We start from the raw sequence: 25208 nt of genomic DNA, 5'->3' as shown, positions 1-25208 counted from the left end.
CCTACTTTTTTTTATCATTGTTACGAAAGCAACACTACTCGAGTCGCCGAGCCATTTCGCGGAGCTGACGAAACGCCATACTGCGCATGCACCAGGAGCAATGACGTCACACGGCGCACAGCTGGCCCGCCGTCGCCGTCGCTTTGCGGGTGACTCAGAGGTGCGGCCGCCTCTCCCGCCAGTTGCGCATGCGCAGTAGCGTCGCATAGCTAGCGTGCCGGGGCCGCCGCCGCTGCCGCGCGCTCTCCATCGCCTTCCTCTCTGTCATCGTTGCTTTCGCAATCCTCCAGGTTTAACCAGAGTTAAGCCACTACCAATTTTTCGGATCTTTATTCCTTTCTCTTCCACACCGCCTCTCCCATAAAGTCCTATCTGGTGATGCAAAACTATCAGAAAATTGACTATCGATAGTATCGATAGTTTTTTTGAAGCTATCGATAGTGTAAAAAAAAATTATCGATAGTGCTACTATCGATAGTCTACTATCGATAGTAATACTATCGATTCTACTATCGATAGTAGAATCGATAGTATTACTGTCGATAATGTTGCTATCGATAGTACTACTGGCGATAGTACCGCTGTCGATAGTCTTGCTATTTATAGCGGTACTATCGCTAGTAACACTATCGATAGTAACAATACTGATATTATGCATTTGTTGGCCAGCGATATAACCAAAACATTTGCGATACCTGATTGGTTTCACGGTCTCATGAGAATTAACGTTCCTAAGAGACTCAAGCTATGAGGGACGCCGTAGTGGAGGTCTTCGGGTAAATTTCGACCAGCTGTAGTTTTTTAACGTGCACTGGGACAGTTGGGAAAAATGCCTGGAACTGCATCCGATGAAAGAACAAACAGCACAAGTTGTACTGGCTTACTCGATTACCAGCGCGCACAGCAGACGTCGTCTTGCTGAGGTAACCCCTGCAGAAATGCTTTTCGCACATATGCTTCGCAACTAGGACATTCGCACGCTAACATTTTATCCAGCAACTTAGTGAACGTATGCAGAGCTCGTTGACGCGTAGGCCGCGAAAATCGGCGAGTCCTGTCAGATACTCACACCATCATCTCCATACTATACACACTGAGGAAACCAAGTTTAGGATGCAGTGGGTACGCGTGGTTGATTTTATAGAATCGATAGAACTATATATAACAAGTAGTATCGATACGGCCATCGATTGTACTATCAATAGAACTACCGAAAGTACTATCGATAGTACTATCGATACTACTATCGAAAGTACTTACTATCGAGTCTTTTTTACCATCGATAGCTTGATAGTGAATCAACTATTGATAGTATCGATAGTACTGTCGATAGTGTTGCATCACTACTATAGACCCATCCTTTCCTTAATTACAATTTGCACACTCGTTCTTGAAAGGTACCTTGTAGTTGCTTCTGGTAGTCAATACAAGCAGCTACACCTCGGTCAAGCGTCTCGAGGATGTTCGAAAACACGCTCGTAGACGTGCGAAAAACAAGTGTTCGTTCTTCAATCGGAGGGCGACTTAGTTCCACCTTAAGGGTATGACACGATGTAATTAGTGGGTTAATGACCATATATGCAGAATTGGCCATTCTCTACTTGACATTCATAGGCGGCGGTGAGTCCTTTTACCATTTCCAGCGCAGTGGCGCAGCGGTTAAGCGATGCGCAACTGATCTGGGAGGTGGCTGTTTCTATCACTGCCACCGCTAAGAATTGTGCGACCCATGTCGCTCTTCCCGACCAACCTCTCGCGCAGCTGGCGTGACGGTCCTCCGAACTGACCCGAGTAGCTTGGGTAGTGACTTGGGTTGCTAGGCAACGGCGCACGACGTACGTAAAAATTCTTGGTCGGTGCTGGTGACCGTACAAGTACTAGCGCACTATAACAGCCAGAAGACTCACGTCGGGGATGAGTCGCTATAGATAGACATCCCATGGATGATGATGATGATGCCGGAGCCGAAGTTCAGAAAAGACCTGCAGGGACGTGTACTAAGTATGTGGTATGAAATGGCGCATATTTATTTATTTATTCATTCATTTATTTATTTATTCATTCATTTATTTAAAAATACTGCAGGCCAATATATTGGCCTATGCAGGAGGGGCTATACAAGGCATTTAAAATAATAAAAGCCAAATGAAATACATGGGGGTTATAATCAATGAGCAAAACAACGAAATACAACGCTCATTCACTCAAGAAAATGCTTCTCGAGAGCTTTACTGAAATTGGAGGACTGAAAAATGGCCTCGGGAAGCGAGTTCCAGTCGGAAACAGTCCGCGGAAAAAATCTGTGCTTGAAAGAATCAGTCCTTGCAAAAATGGGTTCGAGCAAATGGATACGTGAATGGTGTGTTCGGCGCCATAATTGTTTGAGAATTGGGGGGCGGGGCATGGTTAATTTATGGGTTAAAAGGTTATGCATTAACAACAGACGGGAAATTTTTCTGCGTACTTCAAGTAGATGAATATGGTTGGCTTTCATTAGTGTTTTAGGTGAGTCTAGCCTCCTATATTTGTTATAAATAAACCTAACCGCTTTCCTTTGCACCATCTCTGTCTGGATCCCATAAAACCGAAGCAAACTCTAATTTGGACCTCGACGGAGACGAGGAGCAAATGTCTGCAATGTGGGAAGACCAGCTTAAGTCGTGTTAACGTTACCCCTAAAAATTTATCATGTGTAACCTCGTGGATTAAATGGTTTAGCAGGCTGTAAGAGAAAGGACTAAAATGTTTTAGTGCATATGTGTTTAAATGTTTTAGCATATGTGCGTAAAATGTTTTAGTGCATATGTGCTGCCTCTCTCGTACACATGGGAACCACCTGCCACAGAGGTAACAATTCTGTCAAAAGCATGTTTCGAGCGCTAAAACAAGCCAATGAACGTGCGCATACAGAGAACAGCATGGCGAAAAGTTGCCCAAGCGGTTTAGCTGCTGATCGCCTTTCTGCGGAAATGTTAGCTATCATCGATGTTACCCCTCCCCTTAGCTACCGCTGTTATCCGCACAGACAGCCAGGCTGTTTGTCTCACTTTCGTTAGAAAATGCAGGCCGATTTACGACCTGTTTCAGCAATTTTCCACCATTACGGACAGGATGTCCCAGATCGAATGGTTACTGTCTCATTAATATCGCAGCGAATGAGCTGGCTCAAGCTAGCTCCCGTGCTGCTCTCCCGGGCCCTGTTTTTCAGTGGACGGAACCGTGTTTACCCGTCGATAAGCTTCGCGACGCGCGCCATGATTTATCTGTATTGCTCGCGGCCGCGGTCGCTTTCTAGGCGAGTGGTAGGTGCCTGCATCCGTCGCACCGCAATCCGAAACTGCAGGACTGCTTGCAGTACGATTTGCCACTTACCAGACTAGACAGCCGATTGTTGATGCTGAATCAGACAGCTTTGACATTGACAAATTTTTACGGAGGACAAATAATACGAAACGGGACGACCAGGGATCCCGACTTTAGCATCTGTCCTCCGTCGAAATTTGCAAAAATTCAGAGCTGTCTGATTCAACATACAGTGGCAGGCAAGCCATTTGGCACGCGACAGTCGCAAATTAGGGCCATGTAGCGCTATAACGAAGCAGCGGCTATAAAGAAGAATTCGCGGGGCCTCTTCGACTTCGTTATAACGAGGTTCAGCAGTATTGCCTTACATTTTCAATGCTTCGACGCCTATCGTAAGCTGTTAATACTGTTGTACATTACCTTAGTTATCTCCATATTAATTTTAGATCAACCGTTCTACTTTCCCGGTTTAGGCTTCGTATCACGACGAGGCAGCTAGATGTTAGAAAACAAGATATAAATAACAAAATGCATACACTGAAATAAATACTTCGAAGCATTGTTTCCGTCTGTCGTCGCAGTGCTAAAAGCACAGAAGGAGTTCATCACTGGGAAACGCCCAAATCACTTACCTCGTACACCGCAATCTTTACTCACGAATTCTGTTCAAGCAATGTGCGGCACCTTACCACAACGGTAGCCACCACTTCTCTGGCCTCGCCGAAGAAGCACTTGGTCACAGATTTCATGGCCGAGAGCTAGGTTCGCACCACCAGCGACCCTCCACCTTCCACCGTGCTCAACCATGTTGTAAGGACCGACGACAGACACCGGCCAACAACATAGCCAGTAGCTATAGCTAAGTCGCAACACTCTGGGAGGACAAGTGCCACGGACAGACAGCAGCTACCGAGACAGCCAACTGCTGGAACGTCGGTGAAACCAACTGAAAATCACTTTGCAGACCCAGAGAAACATAAACGCAAGCATGGATACTGCCTCCTGCGCCATCTCAGCATCTGTTATAATGCCACACTAGCAACGTCTTGGCTAAAGGCGGATGTGGTATGTGCGCTCCGGATTAATTACCACCTCCTGCGGTTCTTTAACTGACATTGACTGCGCGCTGCACACATTCAGCTTTGCATTCCTCCCCCATCGAAATGCGACCGCCGCGGCCAGGATTCGGTCCCTCCACCTTGTGCCCTAAAGCCGAACTCCTTAGCCACTGAAGCACCGTGGTGGGTGGTCACTGCGGTGCCTATGCGGAAGGCTTTCAAGCGGCTCCCACGACCAAACACATATTGGCCGATCGCTGTCCTCAGAACCATGTAAGGTGATAGAGGCCATTGCACTCAGATGAGGGTTTCGACCTCACTGCTGCACCGTTCACTCAACCTCTGCATTCGTCGCCACGTTACAGAAGGCCAAGCTGTACGGGAACGTGTCCATGCTGCTCCTCACCGACGTCAAAAGCGTTTTTTTCAACCTTCCATACCATGGAGGAAGTTCCATACGCTGTCATCGAGGAAGCCGTTCAACTTGTGGCCGTTTTTGGACACTTTGTTTCCCTCATGGTGGGTCGCACAGTGACAGAGCGCAGTGTGGACGGCAACCACCTGCCCACCTACATTTTGAAGGTGCACAACTGCCATATTACACCGATAACGTTTTTGTATATAAGTTTGTTTATAGCTGTGCTCCCCTTATGTAATACCCTCGAATTGATAGTCTCTAAGGCAATAAAGTGAAGTGAATAGAGTGCGGGTCGCAGGTGCCTTAGCTACCCCTCGAGCCATCACCATCGGAATGCAGCCTCAGTGCCCAGAACCCTGCTCTTCAATGTAGCCTTCGCGCGGCTTCCTACCAGTATTACCTTCCCGGTCCACTGCTGCCTCTGTGCCGGCGACGTGGTCCTCTGCATACATGGTTCCGTCATACTCATCTGGAGGTAAAGAAATCACTTGTCCTGGACATCGTCATTGCTTTTCCAGCCTCAGTCCAACTGTCTCCAGCAACAAAACACTTCCCTAGCGCACCACTACTCTAATTCGCCTCAGACTTTGTCCCTTGGACCTGGAAGATATGAACATTTCGTGGCAGCAACAAATCATATATCTGCGCTTGGTTGTTGACGTTCACATGGCCTGGATTCCTGCACTGAAGACCCCTACCTGCGACGTACAAAGGAAGGTTGCCCAACGGCAAAGGACAGGTATGTAGCACCGTATGGGCCATCCGATTATTCAAAGCTTCGTTTCTACGCCCTCCCTCTGGTCGCTCATCCTCCATTACACTGACGGCGACGCCAGTGAGGCTTGCCGAGGTCCCAGTGGACGAGTGGCCTTCTTGCTGCTCTGTCTGCAGAATGATGCCTACTGCTGGAGACGGAGGGGCCCTTGAGTTGTCTGACTCGTTCAGCTCCGCAGGTCCCGGCTCCGAAGGACGGTGTCGAACTCCGTTATGGAGGACACTGCACAGTAGGTTTATATGTGCATATTCACAGTTGAGATGGGAGCGTCTCGGTCACAAAACAACATCTCGTTAAATACCCTTCCTATTCTCCAGATCCCTGACAGAGGGATAAAGTTCGGAGAACGATATCCAATCAGGTGGGCAGTTGTAGACACTGGTGGTACCACCTAGGGCAGGGGGCGTCACTGATGCTCTCTGGAAAGAGGAAAATACAGTTGTCGAACACTGTCGTGTCAATTTCACCACTGCGGCAAGTTCGGTGCCTGCGTGGGAAAGGAATTGCTCGTCGTTTCCCAGCAGGTGAATGAACTGCCTTGTACTCCTCCGCCTGATGTCCGAAACGCGCGACCACTGTCGTGGTCGCAGTCGTGTTTCAATTAACAGCAACAGCTTGGCCTTTCGCAGCATCACTTCGTCCGGTGACCCGAGGACAGGTTCGGCCACTTGACGCCGCCGCCGTCGCCGCCGTCGCCGCTGCTGCTGCCGCTATCACCAGTCCTCGCTCATGCCTGCTAGGAATTCCTCCCAGGTCCGTGTTCGCCGATCTTACCGCTACATCACACCGGTTGGCTCCACCACACTCCTGATAACGCCTCAGTCTCAACATGCTTCAGCAGTTCACTCTCATCTCGAGTTGGTTAGGTCTGCAGATGTCACAAAACTCGGCGCATTTTTGAAAAAAAAAAAAGAAAACAGAACACATTTCTGAAAAAAAAAAAAAAAACAGCGCCGCGCGGAAGCGATCTCGCCAGCGCGCACCGTTAAAACAGAGAAGGAAACCCCGAAGAGCGACTAGCCCTGTGTGTGTTGCTCGCTCTCCACCATCGCTCGCCGGCGCGGCGCCAAGGAATATCGTCAGCCCATGCCGTCGAACCTTCGAGAATATCGGAGTGATTTCTACTCGATGCTGAGCCCCGCCGCGGTGGCTCAGGGGTTACGGCGCTCGGCTGCTGACCCGAAAGACGCGGGTTCGATCCCGGCCGCGGCGGCTGAATTTCGATGAAGGCGAAATTCTAGAGGCCCGTGTGCTGTGCGATGTCAGTGCACGTTAAAGAACCTCATGTGGTCGAAATTTCCGGAGCCCTTCACTACGGCGTCCCCATAGCCTGCGTTGCTTTGGGACGTTAAACCCCAATAAACCAACTAATAAACCAATCACTTGCCAGCAGAATCACTTGCCCGGCCACGGTCCAACGAGGCAGCGCGCGTCAGGCTGCGGGACGGCACCGTAGCGAACCTCTCGTCATCGGACTGTCGCAGTGCCCGGTGAACAAATTGTGTTTTGTTTGTTTGCCTCTCTTGTGTTAGTGCACTTTAGGAGCAATATTTATTTTGTATTGTAATCTCTCTCGAGTGCAACTTTGTACGAGCTGCATTGTCTTAATCACTTTGCATGTGCTCGTACGAGTGACTGTGAAATCCTCTCTATCGACTCTGCTGTATAAAGTTTGTTTTGTTTGTGAACCTTTGGCTCCGACCCATTCTCTGGCGTGCGACCGGCGAAAGCTGGGCACCAAACGACCGAAGCCCTCGTCACTTTGTAGCTGGTCTCTGGCTGAGCTTGCCACGCTAAGTAGAGGGCATCTATTTTGTGACCCAGACCGCTACCCCCACACCCTCTAAAGGTGTCAGGGAACGCACGCGTAAGTGCGCGAAGTGGTTCCAGTGGATCAAGTCGGAACATCTTGCACGCATCAAATGTTGTGTTTAAAATTTCATATTGGCGCCACACAGAAAAAAAAAACGCAAGAAAGAACGGACCACGAAAGTTGATCACAAAACCTCACGCTTAATTTTTTTTCTCCCAGATCCGGTTTGAACTCGTTGGAACCGGTACCGAAACTGAATGTTACTTCGGAGCCAAACCCGTAACTGAACCCGAAAGGCATGAAGCGTGAACATGAATTCGAACCGAACTCGAAAAAATTGGCAGTGGTTTAGTTCTGGTTAAACCTGGAGGATTGCGAAAGCAACGAGGAGAGAGAGACGATGGAGAGCGCGCGGCAGCGGCGGCGGCCCCGGGACACTAGCTATGCGCCGCTACTGCGCATGCGCAACTGGCAAGAGCGGCGGCGGCACCTCTGAGTCACCTGCGCAGCGGCGGCAGCGGCGCGCCATCTGTGCGCCGTGTGACGTCACTGCTCCTCGCGCATGCGCAGTATGGCCTTGCTTAAGCTCCGCGAAATGGCTCGGCGACTCGCGTAGTGTTGCTTTCGCAACAAAAATTCCGGTTCGACACCCTCACGCCGCCGGGCGATACTGCTTGAGAGCGATAAGGAGATAGAATCGCTGTGAAGCAGTGTGCACGCTCCCGCCAGCAACTAGATATGTGTTGTGATAGCATGCAGATCATGATGATGCAGATACTTCGTAGGGACGCGCGGTGCGCAGATTCGATTAGCGCTCGCCAATCTGTGTTTGCTATCCGGGCGCAAAGTTTCGGCTTCATTTTCGTTTCGGCGTCACGTTCTGCGTCCGCTTCAGCATCGTGTCCTGCCTCCAGTTCGACATCGTGCTTGTCCTCCAGACCGCCGCGGTTCCTGCAGAAGGTCGCCCTAGTTTGCCGAGAACGGTAGGTAACAGCAATGCATGCGTAAACTCCTAACATATCTTCGCAGTTGACGATAGAGGCACAGAGGGATCATTGACCTCGGAGAAATGAGCTTCGGTGCTGCGCATCACAGCTCTGGCATGGAAGCACCGCTTAACTGCTTCGTTCTTATTAGTGGACAGGAACTCACCGTGCTTTTAACAGCTGTGAGGAGCTGAAATTTCGGAACGCAAAATTCATTACTTCAAACCACGGTGGAAGAATACTATAGGTGTCGGAACGGCGGCGTTGGAGCGGAGCGGCCGTGTCCCACCTCGCGTGCATGCTTTGATAGATGGCGTGGCGATGCAGGGGGGCCTTGGTTAGTGCTGCAGCGCCGGTCACAGCACGTGTGGGCGCGTATATAGCTTTCTTCAGTTTTAAGGCGAAAGCCTTTAATGGCTCATATTCGCCTTGTCCGTCCGTGCGCTGGAATCGTGCCAACTGTGGCCTCTCCTCTGAGCAGCGGCGCAACCTCCTCCCCTCCTTAGCAACCGGCGCGCCGGTGGGGGGCGTAGCTGTGCATAGCAGCCGTGACGTCACACAGTAGCTGTAGAACGAGCGCGCGCGCGTCGGCGGTGGCAGCTGCACCGCCGCTCCTTCTCCAGACGTCTCGTTGCAGTCGAGTGAGTGAGACGCATGGCTCCGAAGCGGCCCAGAGAGTCCGACGTTTACTACAAGCACCTTTGCGTAATTCAAAGGGATATCGGCGAACACTGTGGTCATTCCACTGGGGCGCCATGTACAACGTGGTATATGCAGTGGTTTGACCACAAAGGCTCTCGCCAAGCACGCTTTAGGATTTCTAAAGTGTCTTCGATAATTTTTTGTGCACGTTGCTTTCTCGACAAGCACGCAATTGTAAGCACAATGGGCAAGAAGTGTTCCTATCAGGTACCTGTCAAGGTACCTGTTGAATGAGTGCGGTTTCAAATACGTCTTAACCGGAAAATTTAACCAAGACGTGCTCGAACGCTTCTTCAGTGTTATCCGGCAAGCTGGAGGTCAAATCGACCATTCGTCTATGGCCGCATTTCTGCCACTATACAATATGCTATCAGTCTATAGTATGATTAAGCCTTCAAAATTCGGGAATTGTCAAGTTGACAATGTGGAATCTGAGCAAGGTGTACCTAAGTTAACGTTGAATGACTTGAAACTTGCTTTTGATGACAATGCCAAGTTCAGCTGCTCAAAAGGAAGCTCGATGGCCTGCATGGTTGCTGTTGAGGCTCAGGTTGACCATGTGTTCGACAAAGTTGCATGAAGTAGTAGCAGCTGTCGACTGTATAACTTACTATTTAGTTCGCTTTATATGCCGCGAGTACTTGAAGAGTACAACGTGTACGAATTGCCGCGAAGGATTACTGGAAGAACTCCTTCATCAACAGCCGGGAAGTAGCCTTGTTCTGTGTAAAACTAGAGGAGGCATCATGCACCCAAAGCGAAGTCTGTTTCACTTGCACTATGACACTGAGATGGAATTTCAGAAGAATACGGCTCTGAGAAATGCCTATGAATTGACGCTGGACAACATGCTTAACACCGACAAGTTTCAGTTCTCCTGTTCCGACCATAAAGAGGAAGTTATGGTAGCCGTGCTACACAATTATGTAGCCATGAGAATGAGGCAATTCTGCGAACGCCAGAAAGCTGATGCGAAAAATGACACAGGAGCTGCGTAAGCTGTCCAAGTTTCAGTAGGTGAGAATTTGGCTCCTCTTTTGCTGTTTAAATGGCGGGTGTCATGAATACCTGGGTGTGCGTGAAATGTGCGCTGGTGTCCCTTTTTGTTTATGCATCAAAAATTTTTCTTCCAAAATTTGTATTGACCGCCTGTTCTGTGTACATATTAAATAAATGGCAAGCTGCACAGCACCTTCGTGGTTTTACTGCTCATGTTTTTTTAGGTTGCCTCAATTTATGTGGTTAAATGCGTGGCATTTTAAAAACCAGGCAAAGGAAATTGTTTTCCACCGCTTTATCGCGTGCCTGCCAGCCTCTGCAATTTACCTGTAGACGCAATGCTTGTTCTTGCGTTGAGCACGGTTTTGCCTTCCCGTCTGGCTAAGGCAGGTGCGCTGTACTACCCGGTCCAGCGTTATTTAACTCATATTGCTGCGACGGTATAGGCTGCGGTAAATAATGTAAAGACTAGATAATGTAAATATTGGCGCTCGACTCGTGTCGTATGCTCCTATCGTCAGCGAGGAGCGCGAACGCTGCAAGGTGCAGGGCATGCCGAAATTCGCGGAGCATAAGCATTATTCGTTGCAAACAATTTTCAGCCTCAGCCTTACCCAACATTCATACCTATTGCAAACTGGGTAAAGAATACGCGCGTTACTATCAATTTTTTTCGCATCCGTATCTGCTTTCATTCAGCATCAACGTTTGAAAACTGAGTCCCCTTTGCGTGTAGCGCCACCTGTCGAGGACAGTGCGATGTATGCACAACTTTTTGCTGCCTGCGCAGCCTTTGTCCGACCAACTAGCTTGTCCATCGTGCTTCAAACCACGTTCTCAACATGCCACGCCTCCCGCAAATACCGTGCCCGTCTCTTTTTTCCTTCCTCCATGGTGCCCGTAAAAGTACGCCGATAAGCAAGGACAGCTGCGTGGACATGTGTTGCCGGCTGTCGGGAAGGAATGAAACCTTAAAACAGTAGAGCCTGGCCACCCGCCAGATGACGACACTTGTCCGCGCAGGAGTTTGACGTGGCTTGAAGGAATGCCACAGGCGACTGCACGATATCGTTAATGATATTTTCTGTTGTTGCATGCAAGATGGGATATCGCGGAGCATATTTGAGGCCCTGCAGCCTACATTATACTACGCAGCTGCGTAGGTCAGGCATGTTTTCCAGGGGCAAAGATTGTTATGTAGAGGAATTGTTTACTAGGCGTTCTCTGGACCTTGGATTTAACTGGCGAGAAGGAAACATATGGGGCAACAACAACTCACCTGCCGCCAACCCGATAAAAAAGGGGATGCCTCAATTCATCAATCGTTCATCATTAATCCAGCCGTCCAAGCTGGCGTGCTTGAAGAACAGTCTTGAAGAACACGAAGTTTCTTTCGTACCGGTTTATCGCGCCTAACAACGGGTCTTTTTCGTTCCTTACTGACCTTCGGCAGGGGTGCAGTGCAGTCGGGAAACCTTGCTGGCACCGCATCTTTCGCAAGATATGGTCGCTGCGATGTATACGTTCGAGTACGTGACCCTTTTACACTGTCAACAAAAATAAACCCAAAAGGGAGTATAAATGGTGGCGGCCACCCTTTTTACTCTATTTGTGAAAACATTTACTCCGTGAGTGTGGAGTAAAAAGGTGGACTTTCCTCCATTTTACTCCCATGAGGGAATAATGGAGTAAAATGAGGATTGAGCTGCATTTACTCCAGTCTAGAAAGGGAATTAATTGTGCCAGATACTCCACCAGTGCCGAAATGGAGTAAAAAACATTATTTTGCGCAATCCACTCAGCCACCTAGCGTGTCGTCTGATAATGGCGGTGAGTAAAGACCACTTGGTTACTATCGTCCCTGGCTCTCTGCTCACTTCTGCTCCTTCACGGGCGCCTGCCGCGGTACAAGATAATAGACACCTTTAGCATACCGTGTACCGTGTTACCGTTACCGTTACCGGAGTACCGGGTGCCCGCCCACCACCGCTGAGCCCGCGCTGATTGGTCCCGATGCTATACGCGCGCGCGCAGCTGCCGGGTACTTGGCGCCATCTGGCGCCGACAAGGCGATCTGCGCATGCGCATTGGCTGCGCGCGCCAATGCGCATGCAGACAGACAGACAGACAGACAGGCACGCACGCACGCAGGGCAGGAAGAGCAAGGCAGGCAAGGCAGGCAAGGCAGGCAAGGCAGGCAAGGCAGGCAAGGCAGGCAAGGCAGGCAAGGCAGGCAAAGCAGGCAAGGCAGGCAAGGCAGGCAAGGCAGGCAAGGCAAGGCAGGGCAGGGCAGGCAGGGCGGAATAGAGCAGAAGGCCCAACAATATATCTTGGTAAGTAAGCTAAAATATTCCATAATTTCCACGATGAGACCACAATGGTTGTTAAATTAATTCACAGAGGCTACCTTTAAAACCTCGCTGTGGACATGAAAAGCATTCAGCACCCCGTACCAATTCCTGGAAGGAACTAATATATATTCCCATTCCGGAGAAAACCTTACGGGCAGGCATAAATTGTTTACTCCGTTTTGACGGAGTAAAGTCATTTCCCACCAAGAAGTGCGCAAGAAGACAGGCGATTTTATTTCCATGTGCATGGGTATCTTTTCGGCAGGTTCCTGTTTGATGTGTTGCAACATTATCCGGAATTCGGTACAGCGCCCAGCCAGTGCCACTGTCCCGTTCTCTTGTCTTGTGTGTGTGTGTGTGGTTTTTGGCGTCTTTACTTTTACAGTGCCACTAAGCCCAGCGCCTAACACGCTCGGATTCGAACACGGGAACTCCGGCTCAGTAGCCAAGAGAATCGGTTCTGAGGAACTGTCTCACTTCTCGGTATCTCGGCGGTCACCTCAACATGAGACCCGCCGCGGTGGCCCTGTGGTCAGGGCGCTCGGCTACTGAGCCGGAGTTGCCGGGTTCGATTCAACCACGGCGGACCGCGTAAAGGAACCCATGTGCTGTGCGACCGCAGTGCACGTTAAAGAACCTCAGATGGTCGAAATTATTCCGGAGCCCTCCACTCATCATCATCAGCCTTATAACGCCTACTGCAGAGCAAATTAAGGCCTCTCTCATGTGTCTCCAATTAATCCTGTCAGCTGCGGCCACCGTATCCCCGAATCTCATCGGCCCACCTTTCTGCAGCCCCCTGCTACGCTTGCCTTCTCTTGGAATCTACTCCGTAACCCTTAAGGGCCAGCGATTATCTTGCCTTCGCATTGCATACCCTGTCCAAGTCCATTTCTTCATTTTGATTTCGACTAGGATGTCATTGACCCGCTCTTGTTCCCTCACCCACCCCGCCCGCTTCCGACCTCTCAACGTTACACCTATCATTTTTCTTTCCATAGCTCACTGCGTTGTCCTTAACTTGAGCTGAACCCTCTTCTTAGCTTCCACGTTTCTGCCCCATAGCTGAGTACCGGTGAGATACAGCTGTTGTATACTTTCCTCTTGAGGGATATTGGTAAACTGCCATTCATGATCTGAGAGAACCTGCCAAATGCGCTCCAGCCCATTATTATTTTTCTAGTTATTTCCCTCTCATGATCCGGATCAGCGGTCATTACTTGCCCTAAGTAGACATTCTCTTACTACTTCCAGCACCTCGCTACCAATTGCGAACTGCTGTTCCCTTGCTAGACTGTTGAACATTACTTTGGTTTTCTGTATGTTAATTTTTAGCCCCACCGTTCTGCTCTGCCTGTCTAACTCATTGATCATGCTTTGCAGTTCATGTCCTGAGTGACTTAGCAAGGCGCAATGCCATCAGCGAATCACAGATTACTTAGGTATTCTCCATTAACTCCTATCCCCAACTGTCCCCATAACAGGCCCCGTAATACCTCCGGTATATAGGTTGGTTGGTTGCGACTGAGAGAAGGATGAAAAGGAAAGTGCACGGGCCTGCCGACTGGCTCAAGCCGAGCCACCACCGCTGCCACGTGCAGATAGAAGAGAGTTGAAAGAGGGAAGAAAAAAAAAAAGAGAAAAGACGCGCGTCGCCACAACCATCTAGTAACGTTGGCCACAACCGCGTCCGCCGAAGCGGACGCTGGCTGAAAAAACAGATATGCGGCCGTAGCCCAACTTCAGGCCACTCTAAACAGGCGGTGAATAGCATTGGCGAGCACTGGCCCTCCACTACGACACCTCTTTCTCTCTTCATTCTTTCAATCCATCTGCCTCCTTTCTCTTACTGAATGGTTCGGATGTCCACCAAGACGAGACAATTACTGCGCCATTTTCCTTTCCTACAACCAATTTTCATTTTTTTTTTCTCGCTGAGCAACGCGGCTTAGCGGAGCAAGCCCTATTTTCCACTGGGCCTTAGTATTGGCCTGAAGTAATTTTTCCTTCTCCTTCTCCACGTCTAAACCACGCATTTTCTAAAATCCTACTTACTTCCCGCGGCACTTGCGACTTCTCAAACGCCGCGCCCTTAGTGCTGTAAAAATCTTCGCCATGTTCAGCCACAGAGTTATTCAGCACTGCTGTCTTCAAATATATACTTATTGTTTTCCACTCGTCTGATGGAACCAAACGGCCCACGAATCTTGCTTTACGCTGTTACTTTCGTACTGCGTTTCAGATACCGAACCATGGAACAGGCAAAAAATACTGGACCTACGGGGCTGGTTTCAGTTTCGAGTTGCAGGCAGCCGATGTTTCGTCTCATAGATCGTGGGTGATGTTTATCGCTTTAAGACGTCTAGCTGTTACCTACAGAAGTGCTTTTAACCTAACTCCTTAGTACAGCCACGCTTGTACAGCTACATCTACAAGAAGCACCTAAAACAATTTTCGGGCTAGTCGTTGGCATATATATTTAAAGATGCACAGCGCGATAGCGACTGACGAGAAAGACGAATGCTGCAGCGCGTGCCTTTGTCGATGTGCACAGCGTGAGGGTAATTGTGGATGAGAAAGGCGAACGTATGGCAAGCGCTATTAGAAGTCAACTTCACCAAGCATCACGAATAAAAGCCCATTCAGACATAATTTGGTACAATACGAGACAGTACTTGATACACTCCGTTGAAAATGCAGTACCCTACCTTTTTGGAAGCGCTGATGTGAGCCAGAACACCGCCGGCGCCTCACCAGATAGCCACCTCTCCTTTCTTAAATTTACCCCCCATTGGTGGTATAACTTGTGCTTAGAGCGCAAAGCGCAGCGTTGGCGACACTAGCACGCTAGCGCAACGGGACGACATAGAGCTGAGCAGACGAGGCTCCGTACTACGTACTACGTGTTGCGTGTAGCGACGTCCTGTCGTCTGCTAGTATCATTTTCTCTTTGAAATGAAAACCGAAACTGAAACTGGTGGGTCACGGGCGCCCGATGCGCCATCCAGACCCCTTGTGGAGATCGGTGACTAGAACCTAGAACCATAGAGTTAATATAACCAGCCTAGAACCATGTTAGACCCTCTATAACTACAGTGACCCTAGCTCAGTCGCTCGGTGTAGCGGGTGTAGCGGGCGGCACCGACATACCAAAGCATGAGGCCACGAGACTCGTAACTCCATCAGTAATGGCGCTATATCACAGCGCCGCTTTTTCCGCTTCTTCGTTTTTCATAAATATTCGTTTCGGACGAATATTCGGGTGAATTGGCTATGATGTTAAATGCCACAGCTGTCTGCAGAAAGTTCGAGAATCAGAGCAGTGTGGCAGTCTCAAGTGTAAAAAAAACTAAAGCAAAAATTCGGTTTCGGTTTCGGTGTGACATTTTTGCTAGATGCAATATTGAATCAGGAGAAGTAATCTTACTAACCCAATCAAGGATATTTGGTTAAACTTAAAGCATGTGCTTAAATATGCAAACATTATACCGCTGTTTCAGCTTTAGTTAACCTTGTCGAGAGGTGAAAATCCGAAATGAGCGAACACACCGTTGCATGCCTGCGCAAATGCCATTTTATAAAAATTAAATTCAGCTCATAAGTACTTCTTGAACATAGAACGCTGAGCTTCTGCACATTTATCTCATATGATCTGATTTAATTATTTAATCAGCGTGCAGGTCGGTGCTCACTAAAAAATACTCACTGCCGAGAGAGGTGGCCGTAAGAACACAACTGTTAATGAACGATTTGTTTGTTTTTGCGGCAGTGGAAGAAAGTGATTCCTTTTAAATCGAGACAAACATTATTCTGGACCAGTGTTCTGGACCAATGGCGCTCATTTTGTTCATTGGCTGACATGATCACCGTGCCTCCATTAATTAGTCTTGAACTGAAACTAGAAAGGTTGAAATTCAATTTCTGTAATCAGAACAAAATTTATAATAGAAATGTGCGTAATCTTGCCCCGAGCAGTGCCAGTGCGATCCATTGCGCAAGTAGGCTCTCACGTACAGAACTGACAGCATCTGTCTAGTGACGACAATTTCCCAGAGTGCATTCCGTGCATCGCTCGTCAGCCATATTAGTCTTGATGGCTTGTGCATTGGTTGTTTATAGAAAGTTTGTTTTTATGTACGACATGAGTGCAATGGAATTATGTGACTACCTTTGATACTTGAAATAATGGATATATCTCCCGGCCTACACGACAGGTAAGCTGCTGCCCTGCCTGCCTCAGTGTCCCGGTGCTGGCACACAAAAACGCTGGTGTGTTGCTTTGCCCTCGGATCCGATCGCTGGGGTCGACGGAGATGCCCGCGATACCGAGCGATGACAGCTGTCGCGAATCGCAAAATTGCATCGTGCAATACGTGTACTTGAGCCACCTGCCCGAGTCCTCTACCCGCATTGCAGCCAAGGGCCACCGGAATCAGTCCGGAGGTGGCGATCGTCCGGATACGTACGGACGGGCTTTAGGGTGTGTCTATCCGCGTTCTTTCCTCACCACAAACCGCATTCTGCGTGGCGCTGTGGGGAGTGGAAGCAATCGTACGACCTGAGAACGAGTTGGCATATGCTAAGCATCGCACCGGGGCCATCTGATCGAGCCCCGGAGACTCTCTTCGTGAGCGTGTTAGGCCTAACCGCCGAGGTCCGCTTTCGAGTCGCTCAGCGTCGACGGCGAGCGGCGGCAGCCTCTCGAAGTGGGGCCGTCGACAGGCAGCAGTGCAAAGCCCAAGGCTTCTCTCGGATGCCCCCACACACGACCCTGGGGCCTTTAGAAGGCACTCCGACCGTAACCCGCGAAGGGGCCGCCCCAAGGCCCTGCCGCGTCGCCCGAGGGGCCAGAGGTGGGCGCTGTTGCGACCCTTGTCATGCCAGCTTTGAATGGAGCCCCCAGCGAGAACGGCTGCGCCGGCTGCTAACGCGGAATTCATCCCACGCAAGGGGCTCCGGGCGCGAAGTGAACGGAAGCACTGCGCCCCGATTCCTGTCGCGAGCTTTCCGCGCTCCGTTCACGCTCAGGGGCGTGTCTACGGGCTGGGTAATGTGTCCTTGTCGAGCGGGCAGTGTGTCGTTGCTGGGTCAACCGTGCAGCGAAACGGTACAAGCGGAAAGCAGCGCGTGTGATGCTTCTCCGCGAATGTCTCGCGGCAGTTCGTGCGGTGTTCCTCCTGTCTGACCGCATACCGTCTGCGGCAGAGCCTGGTCCGTGTGTGTGGCCCATCTCGGCGGGATCGGCCTCCTGATGCGCTGCTGCAAACGCTTGACTTAAAAATCGCCGTTAACCGATGAGTTAATAGCGTAGGGCAGGATTACAGTATTCCAAAGAATGAGAGTTGAATTGGCAACCAAAACTGCGCACAGCAGTGCTACAGCGATGTGCATTTATTGGGCGCCTGCGTATGCACTCGGTAGTTGGGTGCTTCAGTGGGTCGCGAACAAGCGGTGCTGGAGCGACATGTCACGTAGCCACTCTTATTACTTGCTGAAAGCAACACTTCTTAGTAAGCTTTTTTTTTTTTTCGCCATTTAAAGCCTGAATACTTCGCCTTAGCGTATCAGTGCTCTAGGATTTGAACAGCAGTAACGAGTTATGGCACAGTGCTACTCCAAAAATGTAAGACTATCCTTGTTGACTTCGGAGGAAGTGTTCGTTCTACAGCCTCTTGCTGCGATTATTGGAAATGGCTGCGCTAATCTGCCAAACACTGCGTGGCGTGATCCTCATAGGGTGAAGCCTTATTTTTGTGCAAGAAGAGATAATTGTCAAGGATATCAACAGCCTGAAAGGAATACGAAAAAAAAAAAGGTTTGCTTTTTGATAAGCAATAAGAGCGTTTCTACCTGGTCAGTGCTTTAAGTGCCCCTCAGCGACTGCTGGCCTATTTGCCCCCACTGCAATCTGGTGCAGTCACTTAAGAGTCTGGGGCAAGTGAGAAGCTATCGAAGCCAGTATGTAAAGCGGTGGATGCCTTTTTGTTTAATAAAAGCACATGATTTTATGGAATAGTAATATTCGTAGATGTTACATTAAAGTAGGCCACTTCAACCCCAACAGTAATTTATAAATGGTCCAGAGATTTTTGGCTGAACATGTTAGATTTACTGGTGCCTTTATGAAGCACAGAAGTACACCATAAAGAATTCACTGTATGGTCATTACATACAAGATGTTCTTTTTTGCTTGGCTCCCTTCATTGACCTATATCAGTGATCCTTTGCATTTTCAGCTAAAAAATATAAAGCTTGACAAAGAGATGAAAAAATAACATTATATTTCATGGGAGAGAGCGAAAGGAATTTTAATGAGCGGAAAAGGTGGAGAGGTCGGCCGGTGGTAATATGGATCTGTCCTACTCCACGTATTTCATGGGGGTATTTTAGTAAATATATGTGTGGTAAGAAGAAAGCCTGTTTAGCTGTTGTGGCAATACAGGGGTTGCTCAATTAAATAAATTTTGATTGTTTACATGGCTGAAATTCTAAAACACTCATTTAAATGCGCATGAGCTGCAGTTGCTGTGCATGGGATTGTTATCTCATAGACATGACTTGATGTATGCTCTGCGCTAGGCTTTTGTGCTGTGTGAAAGCTCTCGCCTTGTATTTACAAACATTTTATTTATGTTGCACTTTTCAGAGTTAGGCAGCTTTGCAGAATCCATTTGACTGCTCATTTGCAGTAAACTTGAGCATGCACCATTAACTTAACTCTTACCTGGCCCACCTAAACAGCGCGCTCGCATCTATCGATAACAGCACTGCCGTGGTCATGCCATGAAACTATGATTATCGCCTTGTCATTAGCAATGTCAAATCCTACCTGAAATTCTCTTTAACTATTAAGTGAAATCTTGCGGTTCCATACATTCATTTTCTCGTAAACTTAGTTTTCCTTCCGCATTGGTCACTTTGACTTCCTGCCATCTGTACACATATAGCACTTTCAATTCTATGAGCATTCATCTTCTTCATGGAGTGACTAGCGTATTCAGTAATTGATTTCTTCCTCTTGCCATATGATAGTGAAACAGTCTACCAGAAGTAATTGTCCGTGTACTGACTGCTGAAGTAGTAATTTTGAGGTTCCTGTTGGTCTACTTTTCCATTTTACATGTTTCATTTTGATGTGTACCATAATGTATGCCTTATATGATGGATTACTTGTATTATTTTTATTGCTTGACTACATTTTCTGTATTACATCACTGATCACTTCTTATTCCTTCTGTTGCTTCTTGTGTTATGTCCTTGTTGTGGTGCTGAAGGGTGAAATAAGGGGCAATGATGAATATAATTACCATGAATGTCTGGGATGACTCGTTCTCCTGCATGCCTCAAATGAAGGTTGTATATCATGATTTACTTTTTTTCTGCTGTGCTTCATTGGCTGTACATACTTGGCTCGAATTTACCGAGAAAATAATGTAAAAATTTGTAGTAGATTGGTGGGGGCTAAAGTGTAAAGTGTTTTTGAACATGAGTAAGCGCTTTTTCATGTCTCACTACTACCAATATTCCATTATCGTTTCTTCCAGACAAACTTCTTATACACAGAACGGACTGTGATATGTCATCTGAGATTTGAATGCAAACAAGCAACCACTATAATGAGAGCTTTTTCCTCACCTTGGTTACAGAATGATTAAATGGTGCTTATATTATCTTGTGCTGACCAATGTGCTCATGGCTTCAGGCATGCATATTTGTGCATGGCTGTGCTTTCCAGAAATGTATGTTAATCAGCATTTGCATGACATTCAATAATAAAGCTAATAAAGCTGGTGGCCTCGACCACCACCTTTTCTCCAGTTAAAAGAAACCTGACTGGTGGCATTGGGGCTCTCAGTGGGCCATTATCTTCTGCTCTGGACCGCTCCCTGATTCAGGACCTTGCCCGTCTGTGGCCTCTTTGTGCTGTCCATAATCACTTCACTCCTCTGTCAGATGAATGTAATCTGTATTCTTTGCACGTTGTCAAATTGCTTAAAAGCTGAGTGGAACCAGTAGCCTAAATGTTGGACAAAGTTATGCATATGTATTGGATATTTTTTATACCTTCGCTGACCAGAGCCCTAGCTCTTGAAAAGTGCTCAAGATTTGCAGCATTTCCATGTTTTTTTTTTTTTTGCGGGTCATTAGGTAAAAAGGTTTAAAGGGACACTGAGGAGAAATTGAAGTTGGCTTGTATCGACAGAATACCAGCTCCTGATTACAAAAATGCCTCTCATACTAACAACAAAGCTCTTGTAACGTAGAAAAGAGCAACAACCAAAATACAGGTATCGCCGCCACAGGCCAAACCCGCAAGTACAAGTGTGATGAGGTCATAGGACAAAACAGTGTTGCTAGAACCATTGGCAGCCATGAATCACTGAGGCGCAGCCAATGCTTGCGCAAATCTCCTTGACGTCGCCAGATGGCGTCACAACCCAGCAGCTACGTGCGCGCTTGCAGCATCGGGACCAATCAGCGTCTGCTCACCGGCAGTAGGCGGGCTCCCGGTATTCCGCTAACGGTAACAAGGTACAAGGGATGCTAAAGGTGTCTATTTGCGAGAACTTCGTTGACGACTTCGAGAACGGGATCCATCGTAACGCTGGGAAAACGCCGGTGAAAACGTAAACGAAGTGACGGTAGCGACGGCCGCAATAGCCAATAGATGCCTCCAACGTGCGGCCGGCGGTAGCTTTCTTTTCGGCTGCTGCTAGGCCGCACTGCTGGCAGCCAGAAATCACGGAGTCTGCGTTACATCATGTGCACGTCATGTTTCACGTCACTTCGTTCTGTGTCGTCGTAAGAGAATCCCAAGTTTGAATCAGAGTGGCGGGAAAAACTTTTCCAACTTCGAATCCAAATTTGTTAGAAATAAATGCATCTTTCGCTGCCGGCCAAGTGGCAACAAAGCCATGAAATGCCGAACCATCGGATTTTGCTTTAAAAAAAATATTAATAGAGCTCTCCTCACTGTCCCTTTAATCTAAGACCTATTGTTAACTTGCTTGCGATAACTATCTTTGGTGCTGCTCAGAGTAAAAGCAGCACTGTTCAGGAAATGAGTCTATGTGCTTCCAAAAATGCCCTATCTTGTATATATTCTCAGAATGTTCTTTGTCTAAAGGCTGCTTTGTGTACAAAAAGAGTTCCAGTAGTGATGCAGTGCTGGAAGTATTGATGATGATCTAGTGCTTTAAGTCTGGTTTGGACTAGTACTGTGCACGTATGGTCACCTGGTGAATAGTAAAGGAAGAGGCATGTCATGCGCTAAGGCAGTGCTGGGACAGTGAACCTATCAATGGGGTGGGCTTCTTCCTGTGCCGTGATTTAAATGCAGCACTATGCAGCACTATGGAAACTAACGGCCTCAGCCAATCAGGAGAGTGCATTAAACATGTTCCTCTGCACCCTGTTGCCTGCTGGTGATCTGCTTGCTCGCGGCATGTGTTGGTTTTTTTAGAGAAGAGCATAAATAGGCACTCTTTACGTACTAAACACTGAAGGATGATTAAGCAGTTTTAGAAAAACATATCTGCACTTATGTACGCTAAACACAAACATTTTGTGAGATGCTACGCTCTTTGTCATACACGCAAATGGAAGCGCCACGCTAACTTCAGCCTAGTGGCGGTATCTGGTTTTTAGAATGAAATTAATTTTTTTTTCAACAAATTAACATTCTTCTTTAGGCTTTGGAGTAGCATAGTCTGCTCTCAGAATAAAAAGTAGAGCAGTCTTATCACTCGTGTATTTTGCTGTAAGTGAGATGCGACAAAACGAAAGCCCGATGCCCCATTTATGATCAGTGAATGTACTGAAAAACTGATCAACGAAGACGAATTCACTCCAGAGTGAGCGGCCCTGCTTCGAAGTACGCTGCCATATTAGAAAAGTTATTTTAGCATACGCAAGAGTTACGCATGTTAAACTTGAGAAACAGTGGAAGTAACGAGAGTATACATTAAGGCATGATTTGAAATAGCATTGGGTGCATGTGCACTTTAAAGCATGTGATTTCGTATGACCATTTTATAGTGGCACTACATTCTGCACTGTCAGAATGCTGCCTTTGCACTCATCGCAGCTTTGGTAAGGCTGCAACGAACTACTCCGATGGAGTACATAGATCTAAAGGATAGTTATCATAATAGGTTGGACCAGCCAAATGTACAGTCTATGTGAACATGCAGGGAAATTTTTGTTTTTCCTTAATGGTCCCAAGTTCTCTTTGACATGCATGATTACAGCAGAAAATTTAATTGGCTTGGACATATGGGGTGTTGTGTGTGGGGTGCAAGTATTTGTAAATTGCTTATGTAGATTTAAAAAAGTGATTTACTAAACAGCAGTAGTTTTGCTACTGTGCTTAGCACTGGTTCATTCAACCACTTGCTATTCTGAACTCCTTAGGTCCCTTCGTGTTTACGTTTGTACTCTACGTGGGAGCTTTATTCCAAATGTGAGCGCACTGAAAAGGAAAAAATTGCGACCTTCGATTTCGTTTATGCTCAACAGTTGCATGCTGCTGCTGAATTCAAATTTGACTCCACTGAGTTCTTTTTTCATTGTTTGATGCAACATTGATTGTTGGGGGCATAATTTCATTCAATGACTTGGCTTTTAATGATTAGTCATCCCACAGGTGTGCTGCAGATGAGCAAAGTGATCGGGCATGAGTCCTTGAAGTTTTCTCGGGTCAGTTGACATGAGACCAATGGCGCCAGTAACTATGGACAGGCTCAGGTAAACACTGTAGGCTGTACTTGTTTGTGGTCCTTGGCCAGGATGGGCTTGGTTAAGTTTTCATTGAACTGGGGTTCACGAGAGTACTGACACGTTCAGCTGGAAAAAGTGCGCTGCTTGTAACAGCTAATTTTTCTTGTGTGTGTGAAGATGGTAGCCTCAGGCCGATGGCTTGTTACAAGAGGGGCACGATTGCCAATGCCAAAAGCATGGTTACATATGTGTGTATAGTTTTGTCTGAAAGCCTTCAGGCCACAGGACCTGCTTAGTAGTTGTAAAGGGGAGGGGGGAACTTACAGCACCCGTGAAGCTAACAAGGTGCTGTGAGGATGAGTGTCCTCATTGCCCTGTAGTGATTTTGAGCTGTAAGGGTGCAGTAAGGGCCCCGTCTACAAATCTCACAAGCATACCGCATGGCCTAAAGAATTTAGACACAGGAAATGGGTAGAGGCTGGCTTAAAGGGACACTGAGGAGAAATTGAAGTTGGCTTGTATCGACAGAATACCAGCTCCTGATTACAAAAACGCCACTCATACTGACAACAAAGCTCTTGTAACGTAGAAAAGAGCAAGAACCAAAATACAGGTATCGCTGCCACAGGCCAAACTCGCAAGTACAAGCGTGATGAGATCATAGAACAAAACAGTGTTGCTAGAACGAATGGTTCTAGCAACACCAGGAACCGAGAAACCATGCATCACTGAGGCGCAGCCAATGCATGCGCAAATCTCCTTGACGTCGCCAGATGACGCCACGTGCCCGGCTGCTACGCGCGCTCCTGAAGCATCGGGACAAATCAGCGCCTGTTTTCCGGCGGTAGGCGGGCTCCCGGTATTCCGCTAGCGGTAACAAGGTACACGGTATGCTAAAGGTGTCTATCTGCGAGAACTTTGTTGACGACTTCGAGAACGAGATCCATCGTAACGCTGGCAAAACGCCAGTGCAAACGTAATCGAAGCGACTGTAGCGACGGCCGCAATAGCCGATAGATGCCTTCAACGTGCGGCCGGCGGTAGCTTTCTTTTCGGCTGCTGCTAGGCCGCACTGCTGGCCGCCAGAAATCGCGGAGTCTGCGTTACGTCATGTGCACGTCATGTTTCACGTCTCTTAGTCCTCTGTCGTCATAGACGAATCCCAAGTTTGAATCACAGCGGCGGGAAAAACTTTTTCAACTTCGAATCCAAATTTCTTAGAAATAAATGCATCTTTCGCTGCCGGCCAAGTGGCAACAAAGCCATGGCATGCCGAACTATCGGATTTTACTATAAAAAAAATATTAATAGTGCTCTCCTCAGTGTCCCTTTAAATGGTAGGGCTTCATGCAAGATGCAAGGCTGCACATTAAGTTGGATACATTGTTTGCATAGTTTGGCACTTTCTAGAAAATTCTGGTTTGAATACTTTGTCTATGAGAAGAGACCTGCGGTTGTTTTGGTGTTCATGTTGAAAATTTGATATTTTGGCCTTTGACGCCCTAGAAAGGATCAAATTAAATGTAGATTGGCTGACTGGGGCCGCAGATTTCACTCTTGTCTGGTCTTGTAGCTGCATTGTTGGGCAACGTGTTAGAATGTTGTGAATGTTGGTGGGAGTTTTGCACAAAATAAACATGAGAGTACATGCTACATAATGCAGCTCCTTGTAGTGCCTAGCGTTGTGCCCTCTGCTTGTAAGAAATCAAAATTTAGTTAACAAAGCCTTAGTTGCAATGTAATTGCAGTAAAAAGGTTTGCATAAGAATTCAAAAACAGGTTTAGTGTACTGCTGCATCTCCTTCTAACGTCATATTCTTTTACGAAGCAATTTTTCTTGAGCTGCTGTATTAGTCATTTCAGGCATATGAATTACTCTTACAGAAGGGTTTTATGGCTATGAGGGATGCTACAAAGTTTTGTTTGTTAAATGGGAAAGATACCGACGAAGCAGTTTTCCAAGTTGTTTTATTAACCCGAACACACTTAATGTGTTATTAAAGGACTATTTTTGCTTGCATGTTTTCTTCTTTCAGATGATGCGCTAGACAAGAGAATACACAGATCACCGCTTGATATTCCTC

General features: G+C 47.7%; 1 protein-coding gene across 8 annotated transcripts in view; it reads left to right on the top strand.

The window, feature by feature from the left end:
* Positions 1–16460: 16460 nt before the first annotated feature.
* Positions 16461–25208, top strand: part of LOC149340313 (rho guanine nucleotide exchange factor 11-like) — a 107283-nt gene continuing 98535 nt past the window's right edge. For 5 of the 8 annotated variants that reach the window (XM_089549059.1, XM_089549057.1, XM_089549054.1 and 2 more), the window contains exons 1-2: positions 16476–16619; positions 23051–23151. In XM_089549059.1, coding sequence (XP_089405185.1) covers positions 23114–23151 — 38 coding nt within the window. In that variant the 5' untranslated portion in view covers positions 16476–16619; positions 23051–23113. Of the gene's footprint in view, positions 16620–23039; positions 23152–25208 lie in introns of all 8 variants that reach the window. The other 3 variants (XM_089549053.1, XM_089549058.1, XM_089549056.1) reach the window with 3 other exon arrangements.

This window comes from Amblyomma mixtum, chromosome 6 (genome assembly GCF_055824585.1).
Source record: "Amblyomma mixtum isolate Tamu chromosome 6, ASM5582458v1, whole genome shotgun sequence".
NCBI classification, from domain to species: domain Eukaryota; kingdom Metazoa; phylum Arthropoda; class Arachnida; order Ixodida; family Ixodidae; genus Amblyomma; species Amblyomma mixtum.
Note: the sequence above shows the minus strand (reverse complement) of the source record. Positions and strands in the feature narration are given on the sequence as shown.